The sequence below is a fragment of the Dromiciops gliroides genome, chromosome X, assembly GCF_019393635.1.
Source record: "Dromiciops gliroides isolate mDroGli1 chromosome X, mDroGli1.pri, whole genome shotgun sequence".
NCBI classification, from domain to species: domain Eukaryota; kingdom Metazoa; phylum Chordata; class Mammalia; order Microbiotheria; family Microbiotheriidae; genus Dromiciops; species Dromiciops gliroides.
Window position 1 is genome coordinate 32,280,946 of NC_057867.1, and position 25,932 is coordinate 32,306,877.

The 25,932-nt window shown below is 51.5% G+C and overlaps 2 protein-coding genes across 2 annotated transcripts in view; both read right to left on the reverse strand.

Annotated features, from left to right (window-relative positions):
* Positions 1-14,725, reverse strand: part of LOC122733913 (proline-rich receptor-like protein kinase PERK9) — a 40,722-nt gene extending 25,997 nt beyond the window's left edge. The window contains exons 1-3 of the mRNA XM_043974622.1: positions 14,575-14,725; positions 10,815-11,174; positions 10,450-10,522 (exon numbers count right to left, since the gene is read on the reverse strand). Of these exons, the coding sequence (XP_043830557.1) occupies positions 10,450-10,522; positions 10,815-11,174; positions 14,575-14,725 (584 nt within the window). The remainder of the gene's footprint in view (positions 1-10,449; positions 10,523-10,814; positions 11,175-14,574) is intronic.
* Positions 14,726-18,423: 3,698 nt separating this feature from the next.
* The window catches only part of BGN (biglycan), a 29,909-nt gene continuing 22,400 nt past the window's right edge, over positions 18,424-25,932 (reverse strand). Inside the window, exons 5-8 of the mRNA XM_043974899.1 lie at positions 24,473-24,583; positions 23,564-23,657; positions 23,224-23,362; positions 18,424-19,374 (exon numbers count right to left, since the gene is read on the reverse strand). Of these exons, the coding sequence (XP_043830834.1) occupies positions 19,177-19,374; positions 23,224-23,362; positions 23,564-23,657; positions 24,473-24,583 (542 nt within the window). The 3' untranslated portion in view covers positions 18,424-19,176. The remainder of the gene's footprint in view (positions 19,375-23,223; positions 23,363-23,563; positions 23,658-24,472; positions 24,584-25,932) is intronic.

Sequence of the window (25,932 nt, forward strand, 5' to 3'; positions counted from 1 at the left end):
CTGTGTAAGAGTCTGGCCTTGAACCCAGGGCTTCCTGATTTTGACACCATACCAAGTCACCTTTCCCATGATGCCCCTTCATAAATCTCAAGATGACTCTCTTCTCCATTCTGTCTCTTCTGAGTCAACACACCTAGCTCTTTCAACCTTTCCTCAGGGGGACATGGGACCTCCTCACCACTCTGGGTGCTTTCCAATGTCTATCTTAAACTGTGCTGCCCTGATCTGAACCCTGCCCAGAGTCTGCTGCAGGAAGATGGGATTTCTCTAGTTTTCAATATAGATGGCACAGGTTGGTTTGTTTATCACATCCCACTGTTGGTTCCTAAGGAGCTCAACACCCCCTTCCCCAACTTTTTCTGTATGAATTTCTAGCTCAGGCTCTCCCCAACCCCGTCTCATGCTGTACTCTCAGCATTCACCCTTTTCATGCCAATTCAGTCATTACACCACATTCACTAACCCTCAAAACTTGGTGTCATTCCAAATTAGACCAAAATCAGATCACGTCTAAAAATGTGACAAGAATGTCATCTTTGGCTTCATCTAAGTCTGGATCAACCTGGGTTTTGGTCCCACCACTGCCAGTCACTCACAATATGACCTTGGGCAAGTCATTTCCCCTCAACATAAAAATAAAGGAATTTTGGGCAGCTAGGCGGCACAGTGGATAGAGCACTGGCCCTATATTCAGGAGGACCTGAGTTCAAATCCAGTCTCAGACGCTTGACACTTACTAGCTGTGTGACCCTGGGCAAGTCACTTAACCTCAATTGCCTCACCAAAAATAAATAAAGGGGTTTTGTCAAATGATCGCTAAGTTCCTTTTCCAGTTCAAACCGTCTGTGATTATAACATGTCACTTTCCTAATCACCTCTGGTCTCATGGATGCAGTTGAAATTCTAGCTCTGCCATTTATGACCTAGGAGATGTTGGACAAGTCCTTTCCCTTCTGTTGGCCTCAGTTTCCTCTGTAAAATGAAAGGGTTGGACTGGATGGTTCCTTCCAACACTAACTCTTTGATTCTATAATCATTTCCCTTCTTTGCCCTCCTACAACACTGGGGCCTCAGTTTACTTCTCTCTAAAATGGAAGAGTTGATCTCCAAAGTCCTTTCCAGATTTAGATCTGGGATCTTATGTGTGACCTTGGGCAAGTAATTTCTCCCTCCTCTGACCTCAGTTTCCTCCTCTGTAAAATGGAGGGGGATTGGACTTCTGGCTCTGGACCAAGCCTCCTAAGACAAATTTGGGGTCATCTCAATGCTCACAAATGAGGTCATTCTTCTCTGGGAGTTTCGAGGGGGGATGAAATCCCCAGAAGGCAGGACTAGAAGCAATGCATGGAAGTAGTAAGAGGTGCCGCTGACACTTGGGGACCGCACCCCCAAAATGCATTGTTTCAGTCTGCTCTGCCTCACCTTGCCTTCTAGATTCTACTCAGAGTGCCAAGAGGGTAGGGACTGTCTTAGATTTCCTGAATCCCAAGAAATACCAAGCTTATTGCCAGGCAGGAAGTTGGTGCCTAGTAAGAATGAGATTTGTTGCTAGGTGGCTCAGTGGATAAAGCACTGGCTCTGGATTCAGAAGGACCTGAGTTCAAAGCCAGCCTCAGACACTTGACAATTACTAGCTGTGTGACCCTGGACAAGTCACTTAACCCCCATTGCCCTGCCAAAAAAAATGAGATTTGTTGACACTTGTAAGGAAAGGGGTCTCCTGTGAACTTTTAGGTGACCTGAAGTTTGTCTTAGGATCAAAGATCAGAGTTAAAAGGACCTCTGATACCATCAAGTCCAGCCCTTTCCTTTTACAGAGGAGGAAATTGAGGCCCAAGGTCATACCGGTAAGAAGCATTTGAGTTGAGATTGGAATCCCTGTCTTTGCATTTCTACCATGGGACCAAATTCATCTGTTTTTTGAGGTGATTGGAATCATATCATGCTGAACCTTTTCTATTTCCTGGTTGCCCCTTGTTGGGGGGAGAAGGGGAATTAGCTACCCAGTAAATGTATAGAATGGGCAGCCAGGTGGCACAGTGGATAGAGGAGTAGACTTGGAATCAGGAAGACTCATCTTCCTGAGTTCAAATCTGTCCTTAAACACTTCCTAGCTGTGTAACCCTGGGCAAATCACTTCACCCTGTGAAACCCCAGTTTCCTCATCTGTAAAAATGAGCTGGAGAAGGAATTAGCAAACCACTCCAGTACCTTGAACGAGACAAAATGGGGTCATGAAGAGTTGGACACAACTGAACAAACAACAATAAAAAGTGTATAGAGATGTGGGTAGAGCATCACTGCCCAACCATGCCCCCAGGAAGCTTCCCAACTGGTTAAGAGTGAGCCTAAATGTGTAGAATGGATGAAGGAGCATCATCGAAAGCACCCAGGTGGACCAATCCGAAAACCAGCCAAGGCGGGTTGGGGGGGAGGGGAGGAGCTCTGGGAATAAAGGGGCCATTCTTCTCTGGAAGCTGCAAGGCCGATGAAATCCCCAGAAGGCAGTTCTAGAAGCAATGAGCAGAAGTAGCAAAGAGAGGAATCTAAGCTTGAGAACAGGAATAACTTTTTAATACTTAATGTTCTCCCAGGGGCTCATGGACAGCCCAGGGAGCTGGGGGATCCCTCCTCGTTTGAGGAATTCTGGGAAAGCAGAATGGCCACCTGTTGGCTGTGTTGCCAAGGGGACTGTCGGTCAGGCCAAGGGGACCATTGGTCAGGCATGGGCTGGATTGGATGTTCCTAGGTGCCCCAGCTTAAAGGGATTGGGAGGGGCTGGGCTAGTTTGGGGAATTTGAGTTAAGGATTAGCTTTACAGGTTGAGGTGTTGCCCAGTCTGAGACCGGGGAGATTTCTTTTTTAAGAGTACTTCTAAGGGGCAGCTAGGTGGCACAGTGGATAGAGCACCAGCCACGGATATAGGAGGACCTGAGTTCAAATCCGGTCTCAGACCCTTGACACTAGCTGTGTGACCTTGGGCAAGTCACTTAACCCCCATTGTCTCACCAAAAAAAAGAGTACTTCTAGTCAACCTTCCCCTGTTCTATTATTTCTGAATTAATATATTTGTTTTGCCATTGTTTAAGAGAAAAAACCTAGATAAAGTTCTTTTGGGGTCTGGGGACTCTGGAGATGTGGTCAGAAAGAAAAGAAAAAAATTGGTACTCCCAATGGGGACCCAGAGACATGGCCAGTCCAGAAGAGGCAAGCAGGGCTGGGGCACACGGAGGTCCTGCAGACCCAAGGAGCTGAGCCCAACGGCCCTCAGGGAACATCTGCACTGGGAGTTAGTCTCCAAGCACTGGGGACAAGGCCAGGGCAGGCTGTTCATATAGCGCAGTCCCCATGGTTACCAAGGGCATGTGTTTGGAAGATGGTGGCTGGGGGCTCTCTGAGGCCAGGGTTAGAGAAGAGAAAGCAGAGAGCTGGGAGAGAGGCCTGGGGAAGGAGGGGAGGACAAGGGAGGGGAGGGAGGGAGCCCAGGGTCAGAGGAATGAGAGCTGGAAGGAACAAGCCTAGAGGAGCCAAGCCCCTCACGTTCCTCTGAGGCCCCCCAGGGAAAGGCTTAGCCCTACACAGGCCCCTTGGGTTGAAGCTATTTCTGCAAAAGGCCTTGCTCACAGCAGGGTCCTCTCTTCTAGCACACAGGTGAAGGCCCCATAGCTTTGTTTTTGTTTTCCTTTATGCTCAGCTAAGTGTGTTGTGTGGATCTATTTTGTGTGTTTACTGTGTGTGTGTCTTGTGTGTACTATGTGTGGTGTGTGTATATTGTACATGTGTGTATTGTGTGTACTGTGTGGGGTGTGTATATTGTATATGTGTGGATTGTATGTACTGTGTGTGGTGTGTATATTGTACATGTGTGTATTGTGTGTACTGTGTGTGGTGTGTATATTGTATATGTGTGTATTGTGTGTACTGTGTGGTGTGTGTGTAGGTGTATGTATATTGTGGTGTGTGTGTATTTTGTGGGGTGTGCATATTGTACATGTGTGTATTGTGTGTACTGTGTGGTGTGTGTGTATTTTGTGGGGTGTGTATATTGTACATGTGTGTATTGTGTGTACTGTGTGGTGTGTGTGTAGGTGTATGTGTATTGTGGTGTGTGTATATTGTATGTGTGTATTGTGTGTACTGTGTGGGGTGTGTATATTGTATATGTGTGGATTGTGTAGTGTTTGTATTGTGTGTACTGTGTGGGGGTGTGTAAGTGAATGTGTATTGTGGTGTGCGTGTATATTGTAATATGTGCGTATTGTGTGTACTGTGGGGGCTGTGTGTATTGTGAGGTGTGTATATTGTAGTATGTGTGTATTGTGGGGTGTGTGTGTGTGTGTGTGTGTGTGTGTGTGTGTGTGTGTAAAAGAACACAATATAATAGAAAAAGCTCAGGAGTAGGAGGCCCTGGGTTCAAACCCTACCTCTGGCCCTTGCTATCGGTTGGGCTCTGGCAAAGTCCCTTTCCCTCCTCAGAACTCAGGTTGCTCCTCTCTGCAATGGGAGTTGGAGTGAGAGTCCCCTAGATCTAGGATCCCTGGGCAAGTCCCTTCTGGGGGCCTGGGCCTCAGTTTTCTCCCTGGTAAATTGAGAGGCTCGGCCCAGATGACCTCAGAATCCCCTATAGTTCGGCTGTGCTGAGGTTTCGAGATGATAAGAACTCGCACCTCTCTCCACGGAGGGCTGAGCTTTTCAGCAGCTGAGAGCCTTCTCCCCCATCCCCAATATCTCTCCCTCCTTTCCTCCCTCCCTCCCCTTCCCATTCCTTTCCCTGCTGATGCGTGGGCAGGACAATCATTCCCTCCAGGCGGCATTCCCAGGCCAACCTCCAACCCCACCTACCCAGCAGAAGGTCTGCAGGCAGGAGAGGGGTTTCCAGCAGCGTTGGGCAGCTCTCCTCCTGGCTTACGCTGGAAGGGACCGGCTGAAGCTGGCAAGCCTCCAGCCCAGCCGGAGCACGCCTCTTGAATGGTAGGCACCAAGCCCACCAGCCGAGGCCTCGCCCCCCTCCCCTCCCCTTCCCTTCCCCCCTCCCCCTCCATCATGACTTCTTAAAACTTCATCCATGGGTAGAAAGCTCAATCAAGCCGCTGCCCAACCAGCGCTCTCTGAGCTTCAAGGACTTAGTGCCCTTGTTTTCTCAAGCCCTGGGCTGACCCACATTGCCCACTGAATGAAGAGCAAGCTCCTTTGCCTGGCATTCAAGGCCCTTCACAATTTGGTACCACCCTACCTTTCTAGCCTTATCTCAGAATATATTCCACTGCACACATTCTAGGCTCCAGACAACCTGGACTTAGCTTGTTCTTGGAATATTCTTCCTCTCCCAGGCTAGAAGTGGCATCCCCTTTTCCATCTAGAGCGGCACCCCCAGCCCCACACACGCATCACTGCATCCTCCTACCAAACTATAAACTCTGCCTCTTAACTGACTGTTGTGTTTTGCACAGGGAGCTTCTTAATAATGAATTCAATTTAATTAGGAGTCAGAAGGGGGCAGTGAGGTGGCACTGCAGTGGATAGAGCATGGAGCTTGGCATCAGGAAGACTCCTCTTCCTGAGTTCAGATCTGGCCTCAGACATTTACTAGCTGTGTGGCCCTGGGTAAGTCGTTTCACTCTGCCTCAGTTTCCTCATCTGTCAAATGAGCTGGAGAAGGAAATGAAAAAACCTCTCCAGTATCTCTGCCAAGAAAACCCCAAATGGGGTCATGGAGAGTTGGGCATGACTGAAAAACAACAACAAAAGGAGTCAGAAGTCCTGGGTTCGTATTCTGTTTTGATACTCACTACCTGTGTGCCTTTGGGCTACTCACATTTTTCTTATTTGTAAAAAGAGGATGATAAACCAGGTGACTTCTGGCTTTAAATTTAGGTCTAGTGAGATCCCCCCTCCCCTTTGAAACAATTCTTTTTTTTTTTTAGTGAGGCAATTGGGGTTAAGTGACTTGCCCAGGGTCACACAGCTAGTAAGTGTTAAGTGTCTGAGGCCGGATTTGAACTCAGGCACTCCTGACTCCAGGGCTGGTGCTCTATCCACTGCACCATCTAGCTGCCCTGAAACAGTTCTACAGAAGAATCAACATATGGATAAGGAAGGCAGTGTGGCACAGTGGGAAGAATGTTGGATTTGGAGTTGAAGGTCTTGAGTTGACATCACCACTGTACACTGAGGTAACCTTGGACAGATCCCTAAATCTCTTTCAGTCTCACTCCCTCAGTTATCTCTGGTAACACAGAAGCCTGGACCACATGACCGACAATGCCCCTTCCACCTTGAAATCTGTGATTCTGTGACTTTAGCTGGACTTGAACACTTTGTAGGACTTTCGGGGCCATCCATTGGGGAGAGTCACACATGGGGAGAGTCAGACTGATAGCAAAAGGGTACCCATCATCCCAATTGTAGCAGGTGCTGAGAGCACTGCAGAGTGGCACTTATTTTTCCATGGTCAGGCACTCTCACTAAATTCTTTGAGGTGGCAAAGGATAAGAACTTCTCCAAGCACCAAGACCCTCCTCTCCAAACATCAAGAGCCTTTTCTCCAAGCCAAGACCTTCCTAGGGCCAAATGAAAGCCTCCCCCCCACCCCCCTCAGCTTGGTCCTCTCCAACCTGAGCTCTGCCTCTTCATGGGCCCCAGATTGGCTTCTGTGGTCCCATCATGCTCCTGCCACCCAGCTAAGCACTAAAACCACGGCAGATGCCTCATTGGACCTGGAGTCAGGAAAACTTGGCTTCCAACCCCACCTCAAATACTTCTTAGCTGTGTGACCCTGGGTAAGTCACCATTCTCCAGGCGTGAGTCTCCTCATCTGTCAAATGAAGGGGATAGACTTCCCTCTGAATCTCTGCTCCTCGGAATGAGAGACTCGGAATGAAGTATTTGGAATTCAATCGAGACATTCTCTGCCCTATTCTATTCTCAAAACAAAATTCATTTAAATGCATCCTAATTTAAAAATTATAACCAAACCTCTTCAGTTAGGACTAATTGGAAAAGGTCAGTCTACTAGGGAAAAAATCTTTAACAGTATTTGAAAAGAATGTTGATGTAATTATAAATGCCCAAACTGTTACTTAGACCTTAGGGAATTGGCTTTAATGAAGAGATGAAAATAATTTGAAATCAACACACCAGTCGTTTGCTTGTCAAATGGTTCTCCTAGAACGAAGAGCCCCTCCCACTATGCACCCAGCTCCCTTAGCTCCCCTCCCACCTCCTCCAATCCTCGGGAGCTGAGACAATCATCAGAGATTGACAGAAGGGCCCTTAGCAGCCCCATGCCGGTCCCTTCCATTTGATAGATGGAAGGCCAAGAGAAGGGAAAAGGACATGGGGAGGTCACACAGCTCCTAAGGGATGGTGGATCCAGGCCTAGAGCCCAAGGTTCCCAAGCCTTTCCCCATCCAGGGCTCTTTTCATACCAGCAGGGTTGCTCGTGGGTTTTCTGCTTCCTAGGTTCTTTTTGAGTGGGGGGAGCTGGTATCACTTGGATAGCTCCAGGCTCCCAGGTCTTTCCCCTAGACCTAGAGCTATCTGTCCTGCCTAGGTGCAGCAGCTGAGGGAAGATTCAGTCAGGTTCTTAAAGACCCAACTCTTCCCTAGAGGATTAGTACAAAATGTCAAGTGGAGATAGGGCCCACCAGTGGCAGAGGGATGAGTTTATCATTAACCCATCGAATTTTGGGAAATAGGAACAAACAGACGGGTTCTAGACAGCTTGGCCATTAACTGGTTGTGTGACCTTGGACAAGTGATTTCCCCTCCTCTGCCTTCAGCCTCCTGCTGTTTCAGGGTTGCTATGGAAAGCAGAGAGGAATCACGGCAGGGTTCCCCAGTATGTATCTCCCACTGACCAGCAAGCTGAAGACACCTAGAAAATGTTTTTGGGGAGCAGGGATGCCTAGATTTTAACCTGCCTGCTGGCCCTGGGCACTCCTGGGTTCTCCCTCAATAGATATACACAGAGCACCTTCTATGAAGAGATGAGGAAGGTGCTACTGGGAGAGACAGGCTTAGGGACTCTTGGGTGACAGAAGCATGTGGAGGGATGGTCAGAAAGGAAAAGGAGCCAGGATGACTACAGTGGTCCTAAAGTGGCCGTGCCCCCCTCAACATAAGTTCTACTCGATAGTTTTTGTACACACCAGACTTGGGGGAAAGGTGGGGTTTATATTCAGACCAGTATGGTATGAGTAGAGTGAATGGTGATGTTACAGAGAAAAAGAGCCACATCTTCGACTTCTGTTCTAACACCCATGCCTAGCATGTGTTAATGCAGAAATAAGTTCTGCCTTCTGTGAAATGACCTAGTGTTCAGGCTCCTACATCTGGGCCTAGAAGGGACCCCCAGGGGCCTGTGAGTCTAACCCCCTCCTTTTACAAAGGAGGAATCTGAGGCCCAGGGAGGGGAAGGGACTTATCCAAGGTCACACAGCATCACAGACCCAGAGCTGGAAGGGACCTCAGAAGCCATGCAGTCCAACACTTTCTTTTTACAGAAGAGGAGACTGGGGCCCAGGAAGAGGAAGTGACTAGTCCAAGGTTACACAATCCAACCTTAGCATTCTCTGCAGCCTCTCCTTACTGTATTCTCCCCAGGGCTGTAGTTACTTCTGTAATGTCTTATCTTCCCTACTCAGAGCTCTGGGAGGGCAGAGAGCAAGTCTGAATCTCAGCTATATTCCCAGCACCTGGCATATGGTGGGTAGAAAGCATTTTGGGGGGAGATGGATATCTTAAGCAAAGAAAGGAATCCTGTCATTCTTTTTCCTAGGAGTGGGGAACTAGTTTGGCTCCAGCTCAGCTTGGCTCCCAAACAGAGGGCCCCCAACCTCTCTGAGACCCTTTTAAAGGACAGAGCTTGGTGGGGCATTTGACAGTTGAGGAAATGGAGGCCTGGAGTTAGAGGATCTGGAGTTAGTGTCAGAGTTCAAATTTTGGCTCTGTTACTGTGTGACCTTGGGTGAGTTACCCTCCCCAGGTCTGCTTCCCTCTGTGTCAAATGATTCAAATCCCAGCTCGGCTCCTTAGCACCTGGTGGCTCCTCGGTCACGTCCCTTTCTCAGCCTCAGTCTCCTCTCTGGCAGCTAATCAGAAGCAGGCCCCCCACGCGTGCTTTGACTTCAGGCTGCCTGGGGATTGAGTCCCACCTGGCCCGTTCACCCGAAGGGGAACTGTCCTTTCTCAGGACCTCAGTTTTGTCCTCCACAAGAAGAGGCTAAGAATGCGCCCCGCTCCCCACCTGGTGGGGACCTACCGGGGCTCTGGGAGCGCCCTCCACCAGTCCCCGTGCCTCGGCAGGGAGGGCACATGGGCGCGACACTGCCCGGCCAAGGGCGCGGCCAGATGTGGGCCGAAGGCTGGGCTTCTCGCAGCAGCTGGGGGTGGGGGTGGGGGGGGCGGTGTGGGCAGGCAGTCAGGCATTGTGCACCGTCCTCTGCGCGTCCGCGCGGAGGGCGCCGGGGTCCGTGCACACACGCGCACACGCGCGACGCCCCGCACGCGCCCGCCGGTTCCCTTGACGATCCGGGGACGTGCGTGGGCGTGCGTGACCGCATCCCCCGGCCCCGGCGACGAGCTCGGGGGGCTGGGGCAGGTGGAGCGGGGCGGAGCGCGCGCGCGCGCGCCCCCATCCCCGCCCGGCCCGCGCCCCCATCCCCACCCCACCCGGCCCGGCCCGGCCCGCAAGCTCGCGCGCTCCCCCTGCTCGCTGGCTCGCTCGCACGCACGCACGCGGCCGGGCGCCCCGCACACTCGCGCAGGGCATGCAGGTGCGCTGCCGCGGCAGGTACTCCAGGCAGTCAGCCAGGTCCCCCCAGCCGCGGGGGCGGGCGGGGCGGCGGAGTCCCAGCCCCGGCGCCCCCAGCCCTGGCCTTGACCCCATCGCTCTAGGCCGGCTACCCTCCCGCCGGCATCCCGGCCCCCGCCCGATGCCATCCCGGCCCCAGCCCCCGGCCTGGCCGCCACGTACTGTCCCCCCCCCCCCGCTTCACCTCATCCCTATCCTTGCACCAGGACTCGCGAGCACTGCGCCCCCCGCCCCGGGCCGTGCATCTTCTGGTCCCAAACTGCACCAGGGACTCCCACACTGCACCCCGACTTCCAGCCCCGCATGACGTCCCCGCACTACACCCAGGCCCCCCACACGCAGTATGGCTTCCCGCACGGCCCCTCGGTCCCCAGCGCTAGCTCCCCCCTACATACTGTTCATTGTCTACACCCCCCCCCCACCCTGGTCAACATCCCTGCATCTGTGATAGCTTCCCCCCCCCCCCCCCCCGTTTCCTGGAGCCCGGCTCCATCCCCATGGCCCGATCTCCAAGCGTACACGCAGCGGCTGTTTCTCCAGCTCCAACACCTAGGTGTAGATTTCAAGAGCTGGGGTGCTTGGAGTGTGGGGGGGGGACTTGGGCCGATTTGGGGCTCGGGGCTAGAGGGACTTACCCGGCCATGGTCACCGGCCCAGGCAGCAGCGGGATCTTGCGGGCGGGGCGGGGTTGTGAGGCTTTGGGGGAGGCTAAAATAAAATACAGTAATAAATAAAATAAGATAAATCCCCGGAGAAAGGCCAGGTCTCGGCCAATGGGGCTGGGGAAAAAGAGAGGGGGGAATGAGGTGGGGGTGGGGGAACAGAGGAGAAGAGGGATGAAGGAAGAGAGAGAAAGGGGAGGAGAGAGAGAGAGAGAGAGAGAGAGAGAGAGAGAGAGAGAGAGAGAGAGAGAGAGAGAGAGAGAGATGGGGAAGAGAGACAGAGACAGAGGGCGGGGGCGGGGGTGGCTGCCGCCAGCGTCCTTCCACTACAGACATACGGCACCGGCACCGGACGGGCGGAGACGCGACACGCCACGCAGGTCTCCAGCCGCAGGTCTCCAGCCGCAGCTCTGAGATCTCAGGGAGGGAGGACACGGCCAGCCGGAGGGGAGGGGAGGGATGGGGTGGTCTGTGGCAGACGGGAGAGGGGGTAGTGGAGGGTGGGGGAAGGGGAGGGGAAGGGAGAGGGTGGTCCCTGGAAGGAGGGAGAGGATGGTAGAGGGAGGGGAAAAAAAGGGTGGTCCCTGAAGGGAGCGAGGGTGGGCTGTTCTTGGAGGGAGGGTGACTGGGTGGTCCCTGGAAAGGGAGGGCGCTGGAGAGAAGGTGCTCCCTGGAGGGAAGGGGAGGAGAGATCGGTTCTGGGAGGGAGGGTGAGCCATGGGGGAAAGGAAGGTGGGCTATAGAGACACGGAGAGAAGAGCTGGTGGTCCTTGGACAGAGGGAAAGGAGACACGGACGTTCCTAAGAGGAGAGAGAAGGGGAGAGCCCGGAAGGGGACAAGGGAGATAGGATGAGCTGCCCTTCCTTAGGTCCGAGCCTCTAAAACGCTTGGGGATTGATTGGTCCCTAAAAGGAACAAGAGAAGGATGAATGTGGAGGGAAGGAGACATTTAGACGGAGGGATGGATGCCCGGCACGTTGCTAGTGCTTTCTCAGCGGGCGCCCCCTCCCCAAATTACTTTGGTATTTAATTTCCATATATTTCGAATTTGCTTATCCGTGTACACGTAGATTCCCCGCCCCCCGAAAGCCAACTCTTTGAGGGGGTCTACACACACATTGCTTCTATATCACACTACAAGCCAACACAGTGTCTGTGCTAAATAAACACTTCTATTGAATCGAATAAGAAGAGAGTTGTATCAGGAGGAAAAGAGGAGAGAGGGACCCAGGGAGGAACGGAAAGAAGAAGGGGAGGGGGGAGAGAAGAGAGTGGTTGAGGAAGGAACACTTGGAGGGAGAAAAGAAAGGTGATTTTTGCAAGGGGATAGAGGCTGGTTTGTGGAGAAGGAGAGGGAGGTGGTAAAGGGCAAGGGGTGGGCCAGGAAAGGGGGTAAAAGAGAGGAGGGAAAGGAGGCTTGGGGGAGGTGGGGGAAGGACTGGGGGGAGGTGAATTTCCAGTGGCTCCCCGTCCCTTTTCTTTCCCAGGAGAGACCAAAAGTTGGGCGGAGAGCGATAAGGAGGGTATCAGAGTTCTTTCCTTAAGAACCGGAGGGACACCCCGATTTTCTTATTGTTTCTATTTCTACTGGGAAGGCAATTGGAGACGGAGACAAGATGGGATGGGGGATAGGGAAGTCCCTAAGGAGAGGTCCATCCCAGGTTTTGCCCAGCAATCCAGGCTGTGAGTGGATGGGGAGCCCACTGATCCCTTAGTGGGAACAGAGGAAGGACTGAGTTAAGAATCGAGACCAAGCAAATACTCGATAAGATCAGGTGGAAGAAGAAAGAGGGCACGAGAAGGGGAGGTGAAGAAGTCTGGGAGCTAAGGGGTGGCCACACCACGGAAGGCCCTGGGAGCTGGGTGGACTTCGGAGAGCTCGGCCCTTCATTACTTACTTGGTTTAAACAAATCCCTGAAAAGCTGTCTCTCTTTCCTTCTTCCATTTCCTGACTCCGGGCTTTTGTCCTGGTGCCTGCCATGCACTGCCCCTTCCACTCTGCCTTTTAGAGTCCCTAGCTTTCTTCAGAGCCCATCTCAGGGCACCCCTTCCCTGACCGCCCCCCCCCCCCAGTTATTACTGCCCACCCTCCCAAAGACTCGCATTTAATTCTGCAGATGTGTGTGTGTGTGTGTGTGTGTGTTTTGTGCACTTGCTTTCCCCTCTTCCCCAGTAGAGTGGAAGATCCCCTGAGGGCAGGAGCGTGGTTTGGTCTTTGCAGCCTCCGAGCCACTTGGAGCGTGGTGAGCTCTCAATAGATGTTTGCTGAATTGACCAGAACAAAAAGGTGCTCTGGAAGAAAAGACGCTGAATGGGAACTGCCCAGAGTTCAGGGTTTGTCTGAGGGGAGGGACATAGATTCTTGTTATTTGCACTTGCACACATCCACCCTTTGAGCCTCCTTTCCATTTGAACCATGGATCTCCAGAAAGAACTGGGCATTGACAGTGGGAAATGGTAGCCCCCAGATCCATGCCATTGTAGGCTGTACTAAGAGAGGCTGAGTGGAGAGGCTGAGGGAGGTAAGAGGCTGGAGGCTTCAGCTCACCAGAAACACTAGGAAGAGTCTTTTAGAAAGAACAGGGAGAAGCTAGGTGTCCCGAGGAGGCCAGTGGAGCTGGGGAGGGAGGGCCTTGGGGCCATGCAACATGAGGATTGATTGAAGACTCTAGGAGGGGAAACACGAGAGCCATCTACAAGTATTCGAAGGACTGAGAGGGATTCGATTTTCTCTGCTTGGCAATACTCCTTCCCCGTTTGAGCTGGCCAGAAGGCAGGGGCTGGATGATTGACTGGGAGGCAGCTCGAGCTCGGAACTTGGTGGCAGGGAGACCTGAGTTGAATTCCTGCCCCACCCATTTATTCAGTTGGGTGACAAGTCACTTCATCTCAGCCTCAGTTTCCGTATCCCTAATGTGAGGCTAATAGTAGCACCTGCTTCCCAGTGACATCGTAAGGATCAAAGGAGATAATGTCTGTAAGCATTTTGCAACCATAAACATCTGTATACATGCTCCTCCTCCTCATCTTCGTTATTATTTGTCAAGGTACATTATAGAGGGATTCCTGTTATAGAGGGATTGCACTAGATGGCTTCTGAGGTGCCTTGCAGCTGTACAGCTCGGATCCTATAGAGGATGGTGGACAGGTCACTCCCCTTTCTGTCAAATAAAGGGATTGAACTAGACTGGCTTTTGAGTCTCTTCCAGCCCTAGATCTGGGATCCTGTGTGTGACTTTGGCCAAATCCCTTCCCCTCCTAGAGTCTCAGTTCCTTCCTCTGGAGAACGGGGATTCTGTGACTTGTGCCTGTTGGTGCTGAGCAGGTCAGAGAAAAAAGAAGCCCGTGAGGCTCCCCTCCCCAGGCCTGGGGGACTCTGCCCCCAGCTCCTGCATGTCATGTGGACCGATGGACAACTTCAGGCTTCTTCCCCAGAGCAAGCTGTGGACAAACTCTTCCATTCTTGGCCTCCCCTTTTTCTGGTGCATCCCCCCAAACACTGGCTTCCTGCTGTCCTGGAGATGTCTTGGTCCTTTTTTCAATTTGCCCCTGTCTCCCCTCATCCCTAACAGTGAAGGTGGTGATGCCTGCCTTCTTCCTTACCTTCCTAGCCCCTTTCCTTCTTCCTGTCAACTTTCATTGCCATCCACTTTCCCAGAAGCCCATGGTGGGTCCCATTCATGCTCCCAGCTGGCTGGCAGCTAATCTGCTACCCTACCAAGTGATGGCATGACATTTAGCCCCTCAAGGGAGCCCCCACAGCCTTCCAGCCCTGTCCTTTTATGTGTGTAGCTTGAGACTATCTTCTTCCTCTTTGTTTGGTTATTTCAAGAATCTTCTTGAACTTGGAAAAGGGCACCTGTCTTAATGGAGTAGAGCTCTCATGGTGGCATGTGAGATGGTGTGCTAGCATTTGGGGCTGGGACCCTGCCTGGTGCCTCATTGAAAACACCCCAGGAAAGCGGCCACTTACCCAGCATAGGCCAAGAGCAGAAAGCATTATTGAAAGGCGAAGCAATATTCTTATTCTCCCCCTTCTCGTGTCTCCATAGCGACCCCTGATTTGCCATGTAATCTTCATTGTAAAGCCCCTAACTGGGATGTGGGCCCGGGCAGTAGGCTGCCTCCGACTGTGTCGGGAAGAAAAGCCACCAGGGACCAGCCAACAAGAAGAGTCCGCCTGTATGCAAGCTGCCGGCCCATCTCTGCCTAATGGCTTGCTTGTTTAACTGGTGGCTGCTGTCCATTGTAGGGGGAGTTAGCATAGCCAAACAAGAGGGTGGCAAACCCGGCAGCTGCGTTCCTTGTAATGCTGCTTTCTCTCTGGTTTCCAAGGCAAATGGTTTGCACACTTACTCTCTCCTGATTTGAAAATGTAAGATCTCCCCAGTATTGTACCTTCCTCCATTCCCCCCCGCCCCGCTCCAGATGAAACCTTTCAGCCTGGATGAGGTTGTCCTTAGTAAATCACTGGATTTGGGTTCTTTCGGCACAGCAGGAATCGATCATCTATTGAAGGACAGGAGCGGGGAGGGGCCGGCATGGAGGATTTCTCAATTAATAATTAGGAAGCAGCTGGTAAGATAAAATGTGTTCCCTGATCTTGGGATGATTGTTTATCAGCTGGCCTCTGATTTTGCTAGTGGTTATATGTAGCAGTACTGGGCCACGCAGAGTCAGGGTGACTTGGGTTCAATTTCACCTGTGTGATCCTGGACAAGTCACTTAACTTTTATGTGCCTCAGGCCACTCCCTAGGACTGATCTCCTGAAGTCTTCTAGTATGAGTGTTCAGGGGGGTGTGTGTGTGTGCGCGCGCGCGTGCGCGTGTATGATTGGATACATGGTTTCACGTGCATTTGTGCATGTGAGTATGTGTGTGTTTTCAGATGTGAATGTGTGCGTAAGGGTGAGAGGGTAGGGTTAGAAGTATTGTTAATAGAGAAGCTGCTCCCCAAATGTGGGGACCCTCTCAAGGAAAGCCTGACATCTATTATTGAAGTAGCCGTTTTCTCTAGCCCCTAAGACCCTGCTGTTGCTGCTGACTCTTCTTTCCCTTGTAGGTGCTGTCCAATCACTCCCCTGATCTTGCTTCTCACACCTTCTATTCTCTCCCCTCTCACCTGCCTCCTCTTTTGCATTCTTGCAGCTATTGCCCTAGTATAAACTCATCCTCCCTGGCCTTTGCTGCTGGAACAGTTTCCCTGCCCCCAGTTTCTTCCTTTCCACTCCATCCTTTCCACTTTTGCCTAAGTAATCTTTCCAATCAGGTAGCTCCCAGCTCAAAACTCTTCAGTAGCAACCCATTGTGTCTGAGACAAAGCCCTGAGAGGCCTTCCATAAACATGTTCCCACCACCTTGCAGACATGACCTGACAACACTCCCCTTCAATGCTGGCTTAGTCCCATTGACCCCGGCTGGAAAATCCTCCCTCTCTTTCCTTCAAGGCCCCATCCCGGCCCTCTGTGCCCTTTTACTGGCTGTGCTGCTCAGTAAGTGTCTCTGGGTGAGGCCTGGCTCCTAAACCATGCTGGAAGCTCCCTCGGGAAAGGCTTGGGAGCATTTCTGGATGCAGGTAGCTCCTAGAGTGGTAACTTGTGGGGAGGGGTCCGAGGAGTGGAAGGAATCTCAGAGGCTATTTTGCCCAATCTCATTTTACAGAGAAGGCAACTGAGGCCCAGGCAGGGGAAGGGCCTTGCTGGTAAGAAGCAAAGCTGTGATTTGAACTGAGGTTCCCCTAGTCCAAATCTGGTGCTTTCCCCACTCTCCCCACCCCGCCCCCAGCAGAGCAGTGCCCAGCAATGGAGCTGGAGGAGGCAGCAGGCGCCGGCAGCTGCTGCAGAGGCCAGGTCTGAGAGGGCCTCCAGCCCTGCCCCCATCTCCTCAGCAGGCTCCTCCCTGCCCCGCCCCCTCCAGCCTGCATTGAAGGGCCACACAGGGCTTCCTATTGCACATTGGCTCTTTAATCATTCCAACAACAGCTGTCACACCAGTGTGGGGAGGGGCCCCGAAGACTGCCGAGGGGAGGGGTCCAAGGGGGGGAGGGGTCCAAGGGGGGAGGGGTGGGGGTGGGGGAGCAGGCAACTCAGCCCCTTCACTACTTGCTCCTGGGCCAAGGGCCCATCTCTACCCTTGCCTCTCAAAGGAAGCTCAGCTTCTTGGGTATATAGGTTGGGGGTGACAGGAGATAGTGTTTGACAGAAATCATTCTCTTGGTGTGGTCAGGAGCTCATTGTGTTTGTCCTCCCAGCCCAGGGCCCTAAGATTAAGCTGTACCCCCCAGGGGTGGGCCCAGATGGCCTGCTAGCTTGAGGAATAAGCTTGGCTAAGGCAATATGCCTGACAGTCTCCAGGGTCGAGGACTCCTCCAGTCTGGATGTCAAGGCCAAGGTGGTACACCAGAGTCAGGAATAAGGGAGGCTGCTGCTGGAAGTTCAGTCAGATCCTAACATCTCCCACCCTCCTTGAGTTCCCAATTATGTTCCTTTCAATGCCACCCCCATCCCATAGCCCATCTCTTCTCTTTGGGTTCAAAGCAGATCTTCCTCCACCAGCCTCTTTCCATCCACTTAGGGATGCGATCCCCTAGCACATGGGGTTGGGGCTAATGAGTCAAGACAGGTTTCCTTTGCCCCTGGGGACTGAGTGATAAAGAGTAAATGGTGGCAGTATCTGAGGCATGAGCAGTAGAGAAGAAGGGGGAGAAAAGAGAAAAAGAAAGAAGTGAGAAAGAGAGGGGAAGAGAAAGAATTGAGGGAAAGTGAGGAAAGGAGAGAATTGAGGGATAGCGATGGGAGGAAAGAGAAGTGAAGGAGACAGGAGAGGAGAGAGAAGTGAGGGATAGAGAAGGAAGGGGAGAAAAATGAGGGAAAGAGAGGGAAGGAGAGAGAGAAGTGAGAGAAAGAGAGGGAAGGAGAGAAAGAAGTGAGGGAAAGAGAGGGAAGGAGAGAGAAGTGAGGGAAAGAGAAGGAAGGAGAGAGAAGTGAAAGAGAGAGGGGAGAGGAGAGGGAAGTGAAGAAGGGAGATGAGAGGAGAGAAAAGTGAAGGAGACAGGAGAGGAGAGAAGTGAGAGAAAGGGAAGGAGAGAGAGAAGTGAGAGAAAGAGAAGGAAGGAGAGAAAAATAAGGGAAAGAGAAGGAAGAAGAGAGAATTGAGGGATGGAGATCGGGGGAGAGAGAAATGAAGGAGACAGGAGAGGAGAGAGAAGTGAGGAAGAGAGAAGGAAGGGGAGAAAAGTGGAGATGGGAAGAGAAAGAGAAATGAGGTAAAGAGAGGGAAGGAGAGAGAAGTGATGGAGAGAGAAGGGAGAGGAAAGGGAAGTGAGGAAAAGAGAGGGGAGGGGAGAGGGAAATGAGAGAGCCAGAGTAGAGGAGAGAGTTTAGAGACAAGAAGAGAGAAAAGTCAGGAAGAGAAGCAGAAGGAAGCAAAGAGAAAAAAATCACATACACATACACACACACACACACACACACACACAGAAACAGACACAGAGAGATAGAGAGACAGAGACAGAGACAGAGACAGAGACAGAAAGAAGAAAGATGGGAGAAAATCAGAGGAGAGGGAGAGCAGAGAAAAACAGAAAGGGAAAGACAGGGAGAGGGTGAGGGGGAACAGAGCCACTTTGGCTGGGATGGAAGGAGACAGGAAAAGAGAAAAAGACACTAGATAGAGAAAGAAGAGAAGAAAGTGAAAGAGAAAAGGGGAATAGAGAAGAAAGGGTAGAGAAATCAAAGAAAGGAAGGGGAGAAAAGAGGAAGAAAGCAGGCAGGACCTGGGGGAGGAGATAGAAAGGAGATGATGGAAGAAGGGAAGATAGAAGAGAGGAGAGACAAAACGAGGAGAATGGAAGGAAAGGCAGAGAAGAGACGAGAGTCAAGAGAAAGGGGCAAAGGCAAAGGACAGAGGGGGAAGGGGAAGAGGGGAGGCAGACTAGGAAAGAGAAGAGGATAAATGAAAAATGGAAAGAAGAGATGGAGAAGCAAAGAAACAGAAAGGAAAGGGGAGAAGGGGGGAGTAGAGAAAGAGCAGAGGGATGAGCCAAGGAAGGGAGAAAGGAAAGGAGAGAGACATCCCTGCTGGGGTAGACACACTGGGACTAAACTCTACGCAACATGGAACCAGATAAAAGGAATGCCCCGGACTGGAGCTTTTGGAAATCTGTTTTGGAGATCCAGTTGGATTGGGGTGGGGAGAGAACAGGGGTTTTTTTGGGGGGGCAGGTGAGGGAAACTCTAACCAGGCTGGCCTTCTTCCCCATTCTCCAGAATGGGTAGCTTCTGAAAGCACCAGATCTGAGGAAGGGTTCTGCAGGAAATCTAGGGGCCAGGCTCCCAGCTCTCCCCCATGGCCTGCCTGCCCCTTGCCTCTTGCCACTTCCCTCACCCCTATCTATGGCGGGTCAGGGAGCTAGAGACCAAGAGAAAGTGATGACTTTGGCTCAGGACCAGGGCTAGGGGCTGGGGCAGGTTTGCAGGGAAGTTGGGGATTCAGATTCACATAAGATTGAAATTTGGGGTTGAAGTGTGGATGAGGGCCTGGGCAGGGTTCGCACTGGGCTAAGGGTGAGGCTGTTGGGGGTGGGGTTTACGCGTGACTTTGCCTCTTCCTGTACCCTCGTTGTGTCTCTCTCCTGTTTTCTCCCTTCTCAGCCGGGTTTCTTTCCCAAGGGGGTCCTGATGCCTCCTTCCCTTCCTCACTACTTCTTGTAGTTGCCAAATTGGATAGCCAGACGGTCAGTGACGCATCGGAAAGTCGCTGGCTGTACCTCCCAGTAGGGCACAGGGTTGTTGAAGAGGCTGATGCCATTGTAGTAGGCCCGCTTCACCCCAAAGCCCACGGGGCAGAAGTCATTAACGCCCACCTTGGTGATGTTGTTGGAGTGAAGATAGACCACCTGGCAGGAAGGAGTGTGGGAGGGAGGAGAGGCCTTGTTAATATGGCATGTTGATCAGCCCCCAGTGGGGCCAACGTGGTGGGGGCATGCTTCTCTCCTCCCCTTCCTGGGGACCCCCAAGGGCCTGTGATTTTCATGCCCTTCTCCTTGGGTCTGCCAGATGAATGTGCTGAAGATGGGTACTGTCTCCTTCCCCTCCACCCCGAGTAAACTTAGCCCACACTGTCCCCCCCCCCAATTCCTCTCCCATCTGCCTGCTTTCTCCACCGTGCTCTCTGGAACCTTTATTGTTCTCTTTTTTTGTGGGGCAATGAGGGTTAAGTGACTTTCCCAGGGTCACACAGCTAGTTAGTGTCAAGTGTCTGAGGCTGGATTTGAACTCAGGTACTCCTGACTCCAGAGCCGGTACTCTATCCACTGAGCCACCTAGCTGCCCCTGGAACCTTTATTGTTAACAACCTTCTTCCCTTCATGTGAGAGCTCTTCCTCTCCCATTCCTTCCATTTCATGCTCATTGAAGCCTAACTTTATCCCAAAGACACCATATTTATTGGCCCCCACCTTGACCCTTCAGAACTAGGCAGGAGAGCTGGGCTTCCGTGCCCCCTCTGGTCTTTAAAAATTCTCTTCCTCCTATTCAGGTCTTTGGTGGTGTTCTTTAGGAACCACCCAAGTCATTCATCCTCCCTCCTCCCTAAAAGTTCATTGTTTCCCTCACCACCTTGTTTTCCACCCCAGGCTGCCCACTTTGAATACCCAGGTTTCTGGGTTCTATAGCTCCCATGCCCTCTATATTCACTTTGCCTCAACCACACACAGGAACCACCATATTTCAGTGTTCCAGGTGCCCCAATTCCCAGGGGCTTGTAGTACACAGTCCTGAATTTAGTGTTGGCATATTTGGGACCAAATTCTAGCTTGGCCAATTATTGTCTGAGTGAGCTTGGGAAACAGAAGACATTTCTATGGTGCTTAAGGTTGATTGAAAGTCATTGTGCTTGTCTTCTCCTCAGTTCCCTTCTCTGACAAATGAGGGGCCCCTCCAGTTCTAAACACACAGATCTTTTGATGATCTAGGGGTGTTTAAGCTGGAGGAGAGATGACTTAGGGAGAAACTGAAGGCTATAAGACAACCAGGTGGCACTGTAGTAGATAGAATGCTGGTCCTGGAGTCAGTAAGACTCATCTTCCTGAGTTCGAATCTGACCTCAGACACTTCCTAGCTGTGTGACCCTGGGCAAGTCACTTCACCCTGTTTGCCTCCATTTCCTCATTTGTCAAATGAGCTGGAGAAGGAAATGGCAAACCACAACAGTATTTCTGCCAAGAAAACCCCCAATGGGGTCACGGAGAGTCAGATGTGACTGAAACAACTGAATAACAACAGAACTTGCTCATAATGAAAGCTGCACCAAAGTGGGGAGAGAGTACCCTCCTCACTCTGTGTGTGTGTGTGTGTGTATCTGTGTGAATTCAAAGTCCTTCATGGTGTGGGAGATTCTTGTTTGCCATTGATGGTCACCCAAGTCTCCCCCTTACACTCAGAGAACTCAGAGTCAGCTTGAGTGACCCAAGGTTGAGAGGGCACAGGCTGGGAAATTTGAAAGTAGAAATGCACAACATTCCTTTGCTTCATGGGGATGGCTGGTGCAGGAAGGGAAGAGGAATCTCTTTGAAAAATAAAATCTGTCTTTGCCTCTCAGCCTCTGTCTCTCATTTTAAAGTGTAAGCATCTCAAAGAGGAAAAAGGAGGCATCTCCTCTGACCACCAGAGGGCACCCTTGCCCAGTGCATGGGGCATGTGGGGCCCCTGGGCAGGGCCAGGCTCAGGGCTCTGGTCCCTCTCTGCACCTCCCCCAGCACCAGATGGCCACAGCTGGAGGTGCCTCCACTCCCCTTTCAAAGGCACAGTGAGGGGGCTAGGGTCTTCTTTCACAGAGTCACAGAATGTCAGGGCAGTTCATTCCATTTGCCCACAGAGTCCAGTATCTCCTAATAAGCCAAATCCCAGAGTAGATGTTTGGGAGAATCTGAGATGCCTCTCCCTTCCCTGCCCAGCTCCCTCCAGAGCCTCAGGAGGGAATAATAAGATCTTAAATCTAGAGCGGGAAGGGGCCTCAGAGATCTAGATGGCTTCTGTCTCTTTTACTGGTGAGGAAACTGAGGTGGACAGAGGTGAAGTGACTTGCTCAGGGTCACACTACAAGTAAGTGTCTGAGGCTGGATTTGATCTCATTTTTCTGAGTCCAGGCCCAGAGCTCTGTGCACTTATAGCCATGCTGCCTCTCAAACCCTCCTGGGTTTGCTTTTCCCTTTTTTTGGAGTTGGGGATGAGCCTTGTGCTCCCCTTCCTCAGGGAAGCTTGAGGTTTGGTGAACCCAAGGGAGCCTGAAGGCTCATGTCTATAGTTTGGGTTCTAATTCTCCCAGAGTTCTTTGGGACTCCTCCCCTGCCCCTAGCCTTTCTCTGTGTAGTCAGAAGAGGTCTTATCACTTTGTCCTCATAGTCAACAACCTCAGCCCCCACTCCAACCTCCTACTGACACAAGAGGAGAGTAAGGCAGAGGCTTTCTTCACTGTGGCTAACCCTACACTGATGCATGATTTTGTGGGTAGAGCACAGGACCACAATCCTGCCCCCATGCTCATTAGCTGTGTGACCCTAGAAAAGCTGTGTTACTTCTCTGACCTCAGTTTCCTCATTGGTAAAATGGGCGTAACAATAGGACTCATTTCTCATGGTGGTTGTGAGGGTCATGTGAGACAATGGAAAGTACTTGACCAAGCTTCTAGCATTATACAAATCTTTTCTGTCCTTACCAGATGTGAATCTAAACTAATGTCGTGGAAAGGGGCTGGGGGGAGTTGGGGATAATGGCAAATGAGTAGAGAATTGGATTGCTCTCCCCTCTTCCCAGATCTGACCTTGGAATCAAGCTTGCTTCTATGTTCCCACAGAAACAGGGATGCATAGACAGTGCTGGGCAGACTAATTTCCAACCCAATGAAACAAATACCTTGAGGAGACCTTACTGGAGTAGAGCTGAGAGACCATCTGGTCTCTCCATCATGGCCTCTACTCAGTTCAGTCCTAGTCCTCCTTCCTCTTCTATGCCATTGTTACTGTTGTTGTTTGTCCTTCATTATTATTATTATTTTTTTTTGGTGAGGCAATTGGGGTTAAGTGACTTGCCCAGAGTCACACAGCTAGTAAGTGTCAAGTGTCTGAGGCTGGATTTGAACTCAGGTCCTCCTGAATCCAGGGCTGGTGCTCTATCCACTGCAGCGCCACCTAGCTGCCCCTGTCCTTCATTCTTGAAGAGGATCATGACATTGGGGTGATGTCATGACTTGCACTGTATTGGATTGAAGTGAGGGAGGGCTGTAGGACCAGATAGATAGCATTATCTCTAGGTTCCTTTGGGCCACTAGGTGGCGCTGCAGTGCATAGAGCACCTGCCTTGGAGTCAGGAAGACTCAGCTTCCCAAGTTCCAATCTGACTTCAGACACTTCCTAGCTGTGTGACCCTGGGAAAGTCACTTCACCCTGTTTGTCTCAGTTTTCCCATCTGTCAAATGAGCTGGAGGAGGAAATGGCAAACCATTCCGGTATCTCTGCCAAAACTCCAATGGGGTCACGGAGAATCAGATGTGACTGAAAAATGACTGAACAATAAACAACTAGCTGGAACAACAATAACAACTTGGGCCCTTGCAAGGAAGGGGCTTCCCTTCCTCCACTGACCCAAGTAAATGGAGAGGTTAGAGATATAAACGAATCAGGCCTGATGCCCAGAGAGAATGCCCAGAGGGTCAAGTGGAATTGTTGCTGGGTCTGGCCCACTCTCACCTGGAGAAATTTGAGGTCAGGGAGGCCTGGGGGCACTTTGGACAGCTTGTTGTTGTCCAAGTGGAGCTCCCTCAGGGTGGGCATGAAGGTCAGGCTCCCATTCTCAATCATTCTGATGTGATTGTGTCCCAGGCCCAACCTGGAATGAGAGGGAGAGCAAAGACTGAATTAGAAAGGTGGGAAGGTAGGGGACACCGTTCTGTAACTGGCAGCCCTGTTCCTCATCCCCAAGTACTGTCCATAGTCCATAGGCCTCTTTACGGGAAGGGGGAGGCAAGAAGTAGCATTACCCATGACCACTTGGGGCTCCCCCTCAGAGTCAGCAGCCCCTGGGCCTGACCTGTATAGCTTGGAGTACCGGAGAAGGTCCTCTAACTCAATGGCCTGGATCTTGTTGTGGTCCAGATGGAGTTCATTCAGAGTCTCAGGGAGATCTAAAGGCAAAAAAGGACAGTGGGGAGGGGAGTGGAATGGCTGATGTTACTGGGAGCCAGACCCAATATTATCCCACACAACCCCCTATGGGAGGGAAGGGGAAAAGGGGGAAATGGAGGAGGGGCTGAGAGACTGATGGGCACTCGCTGAGAAGAGCAGGGCTGCAAGGAGGCTGCCAGTAGGGGACAGCACAAAGACCCTCAATAATTGTCCCAGGATTCCCTGATTCATCTTTTTTTTTTTTTTTTTTGCGGGGCAATTGGGGTTAAGTGACTTGCCCAGGGTCACACAGCTAGTAAGTGTCAAGTGTCTGAGGCCAAATTTGAACTCAGGTCCTCCTGAATCCAGGGCCGGTGCTTTATCCACTGCCCCACCTAGCTGCCTCCCCCCCCCCATTCATCTCAATGGGTGCTGCTGTGGTTTGCCCCATCTGTGACTTGGAAGGAGGCAAGATTTCATACAGGGGCAGGCTGGGATGAAGGGAGAATTGGCCCCTTCCCATACCCACACATGGGATCATGCTGATCCTCCATCAGGAAGGGTCAGTGTGGGGAGGATCAGTATGTGGAGCTGTGCCTTTAACATGGCTCTGGGACCTGGCAGTAGAGCATAGTGGTCAGAGCTCTGGCCTGCGAGTTAGAAGGCCCTCATTGACCTTGGCCAAGTCCTATCTCTACTCAATTTTCTCTGGAGGATTAAATGAGTGGGATGGCATAGCCCATTTCCACAGTCTCTTCCAGCTGGAGGATCACTAGGGATGGTGGGAATTCTCTCACTGGATAAGACCTCCAAGAACTGGGAAAGGGGCAGTTACCTTTAGGGATGCCCGTGAGCTTGGCCTCTGAGATGCGAAGGTAATTCAGTTTCAGACCATCGAAGGCTCCGGGTTCAAAACCGCTATTCTCCAGGGGGTTCCCTCCCATCTCTGAAAGAAACGAAACCCATATCCCACAAAGGGTTAGCCGAAAGGGCAGAACAGGATGAAGGGCTGGGTGCATAAGGGTCAGAACCTAGCTGAGGGTCCAACTGGGGAAGCAAGTGGGAGCAGCAAGAGAGACAAAAGGCAAGACTGAGAGCCTTCCCCATGTCCACATCCTCAGCCTTGTCTCCCCCTCTTTCCCCAAGCCGGCCAGTCCAGAAGGTGCACTTCTAATGCCTTCACTGATCCTTCTGGTCCAAACTGCTCTCTCCCTTGCCCCAGACACCTCCAGTGTCTCCTGCTCTCTCTCTTCTGCACACAATCCCATCAATTCTGTTTCCTAATTATCTCCACCCCTTTGACCATAAACACCTTGCCAGGTGGGGATGCTGTTGTCAAGCATATTCAGTACATGGTCGAGACTTTGTGAGTATATGATCATTTGAAGTGGCTGACTGAGCCATAAAGACAGAGATGGGGAGAGGCAGAGTGAGACAAGGAGAAGAGAAGCAGAGGTAACGGTTCTGAGAAAAGATGGGGGAGAGAGAGGGAAGAGATGAAGGGAAAGGGGAGGCCAGGGAGGCCCATCCCAGGGCAGAAAAGCTCCCCTCTGCCTTCCGGCGCCCTCCTTTCCCAACCTCCTCCCTCCAGACATCTGGGTCTGCCTTGCGTTGGTTTTTCTGCCCCAGCCCCTGCCTCCCTACAGCTAGCCAGTTCTGCACAGGGCTTTGTCTTCTGTCCTTCCTCTCCAACCAGAGGAAAGGACAAGAATGACACCAAAGCCAGAGTCAGGGTTAGAAGCCAACTATTTGGAACAGAAATGTTTCTAAAATGTTCTGGGCCCCTGCATTTCTCAACAGATGGCAGCAACCACAATCCAACATTTCCTTGGTGACACAGAGCCATCCAAATGAAATCCACTGTTGTCCTAAGCTGAAATATAATGTCTCCTAGGCCACTGAAGTATGTAGAACTCTATAATAGCTCAAGGCCATCAGAACTTGCACAGTTTGCTCTTTTTTCTCTCATTGTCATGCTACCATGCTGGTAACTGCTGTCAACTTGCCCACCTTTATTTAGCATGTTCTCCCTATCTCTCCTCCCACCCTAATCCCAACATAATTTACCGTTTCTCATTTTCTGTGGTCTGGGAAACGAGATCAATAAGCTCATTAGAAGTATATGCAAATGAAGAGTCAATAAGCATCGATTGAGAGCCCAAGGGCCTCTGCTTTGAGTAAAATGATTAAGCTTTAGTGCATGGGCTTGGTGAAAGACTTCCTTGGCCACACTGGGAGTTGCCATTTTGTCAGTCTTGGAAGACCCAAGGCCACCATGGGATCAAGACTGAAGGC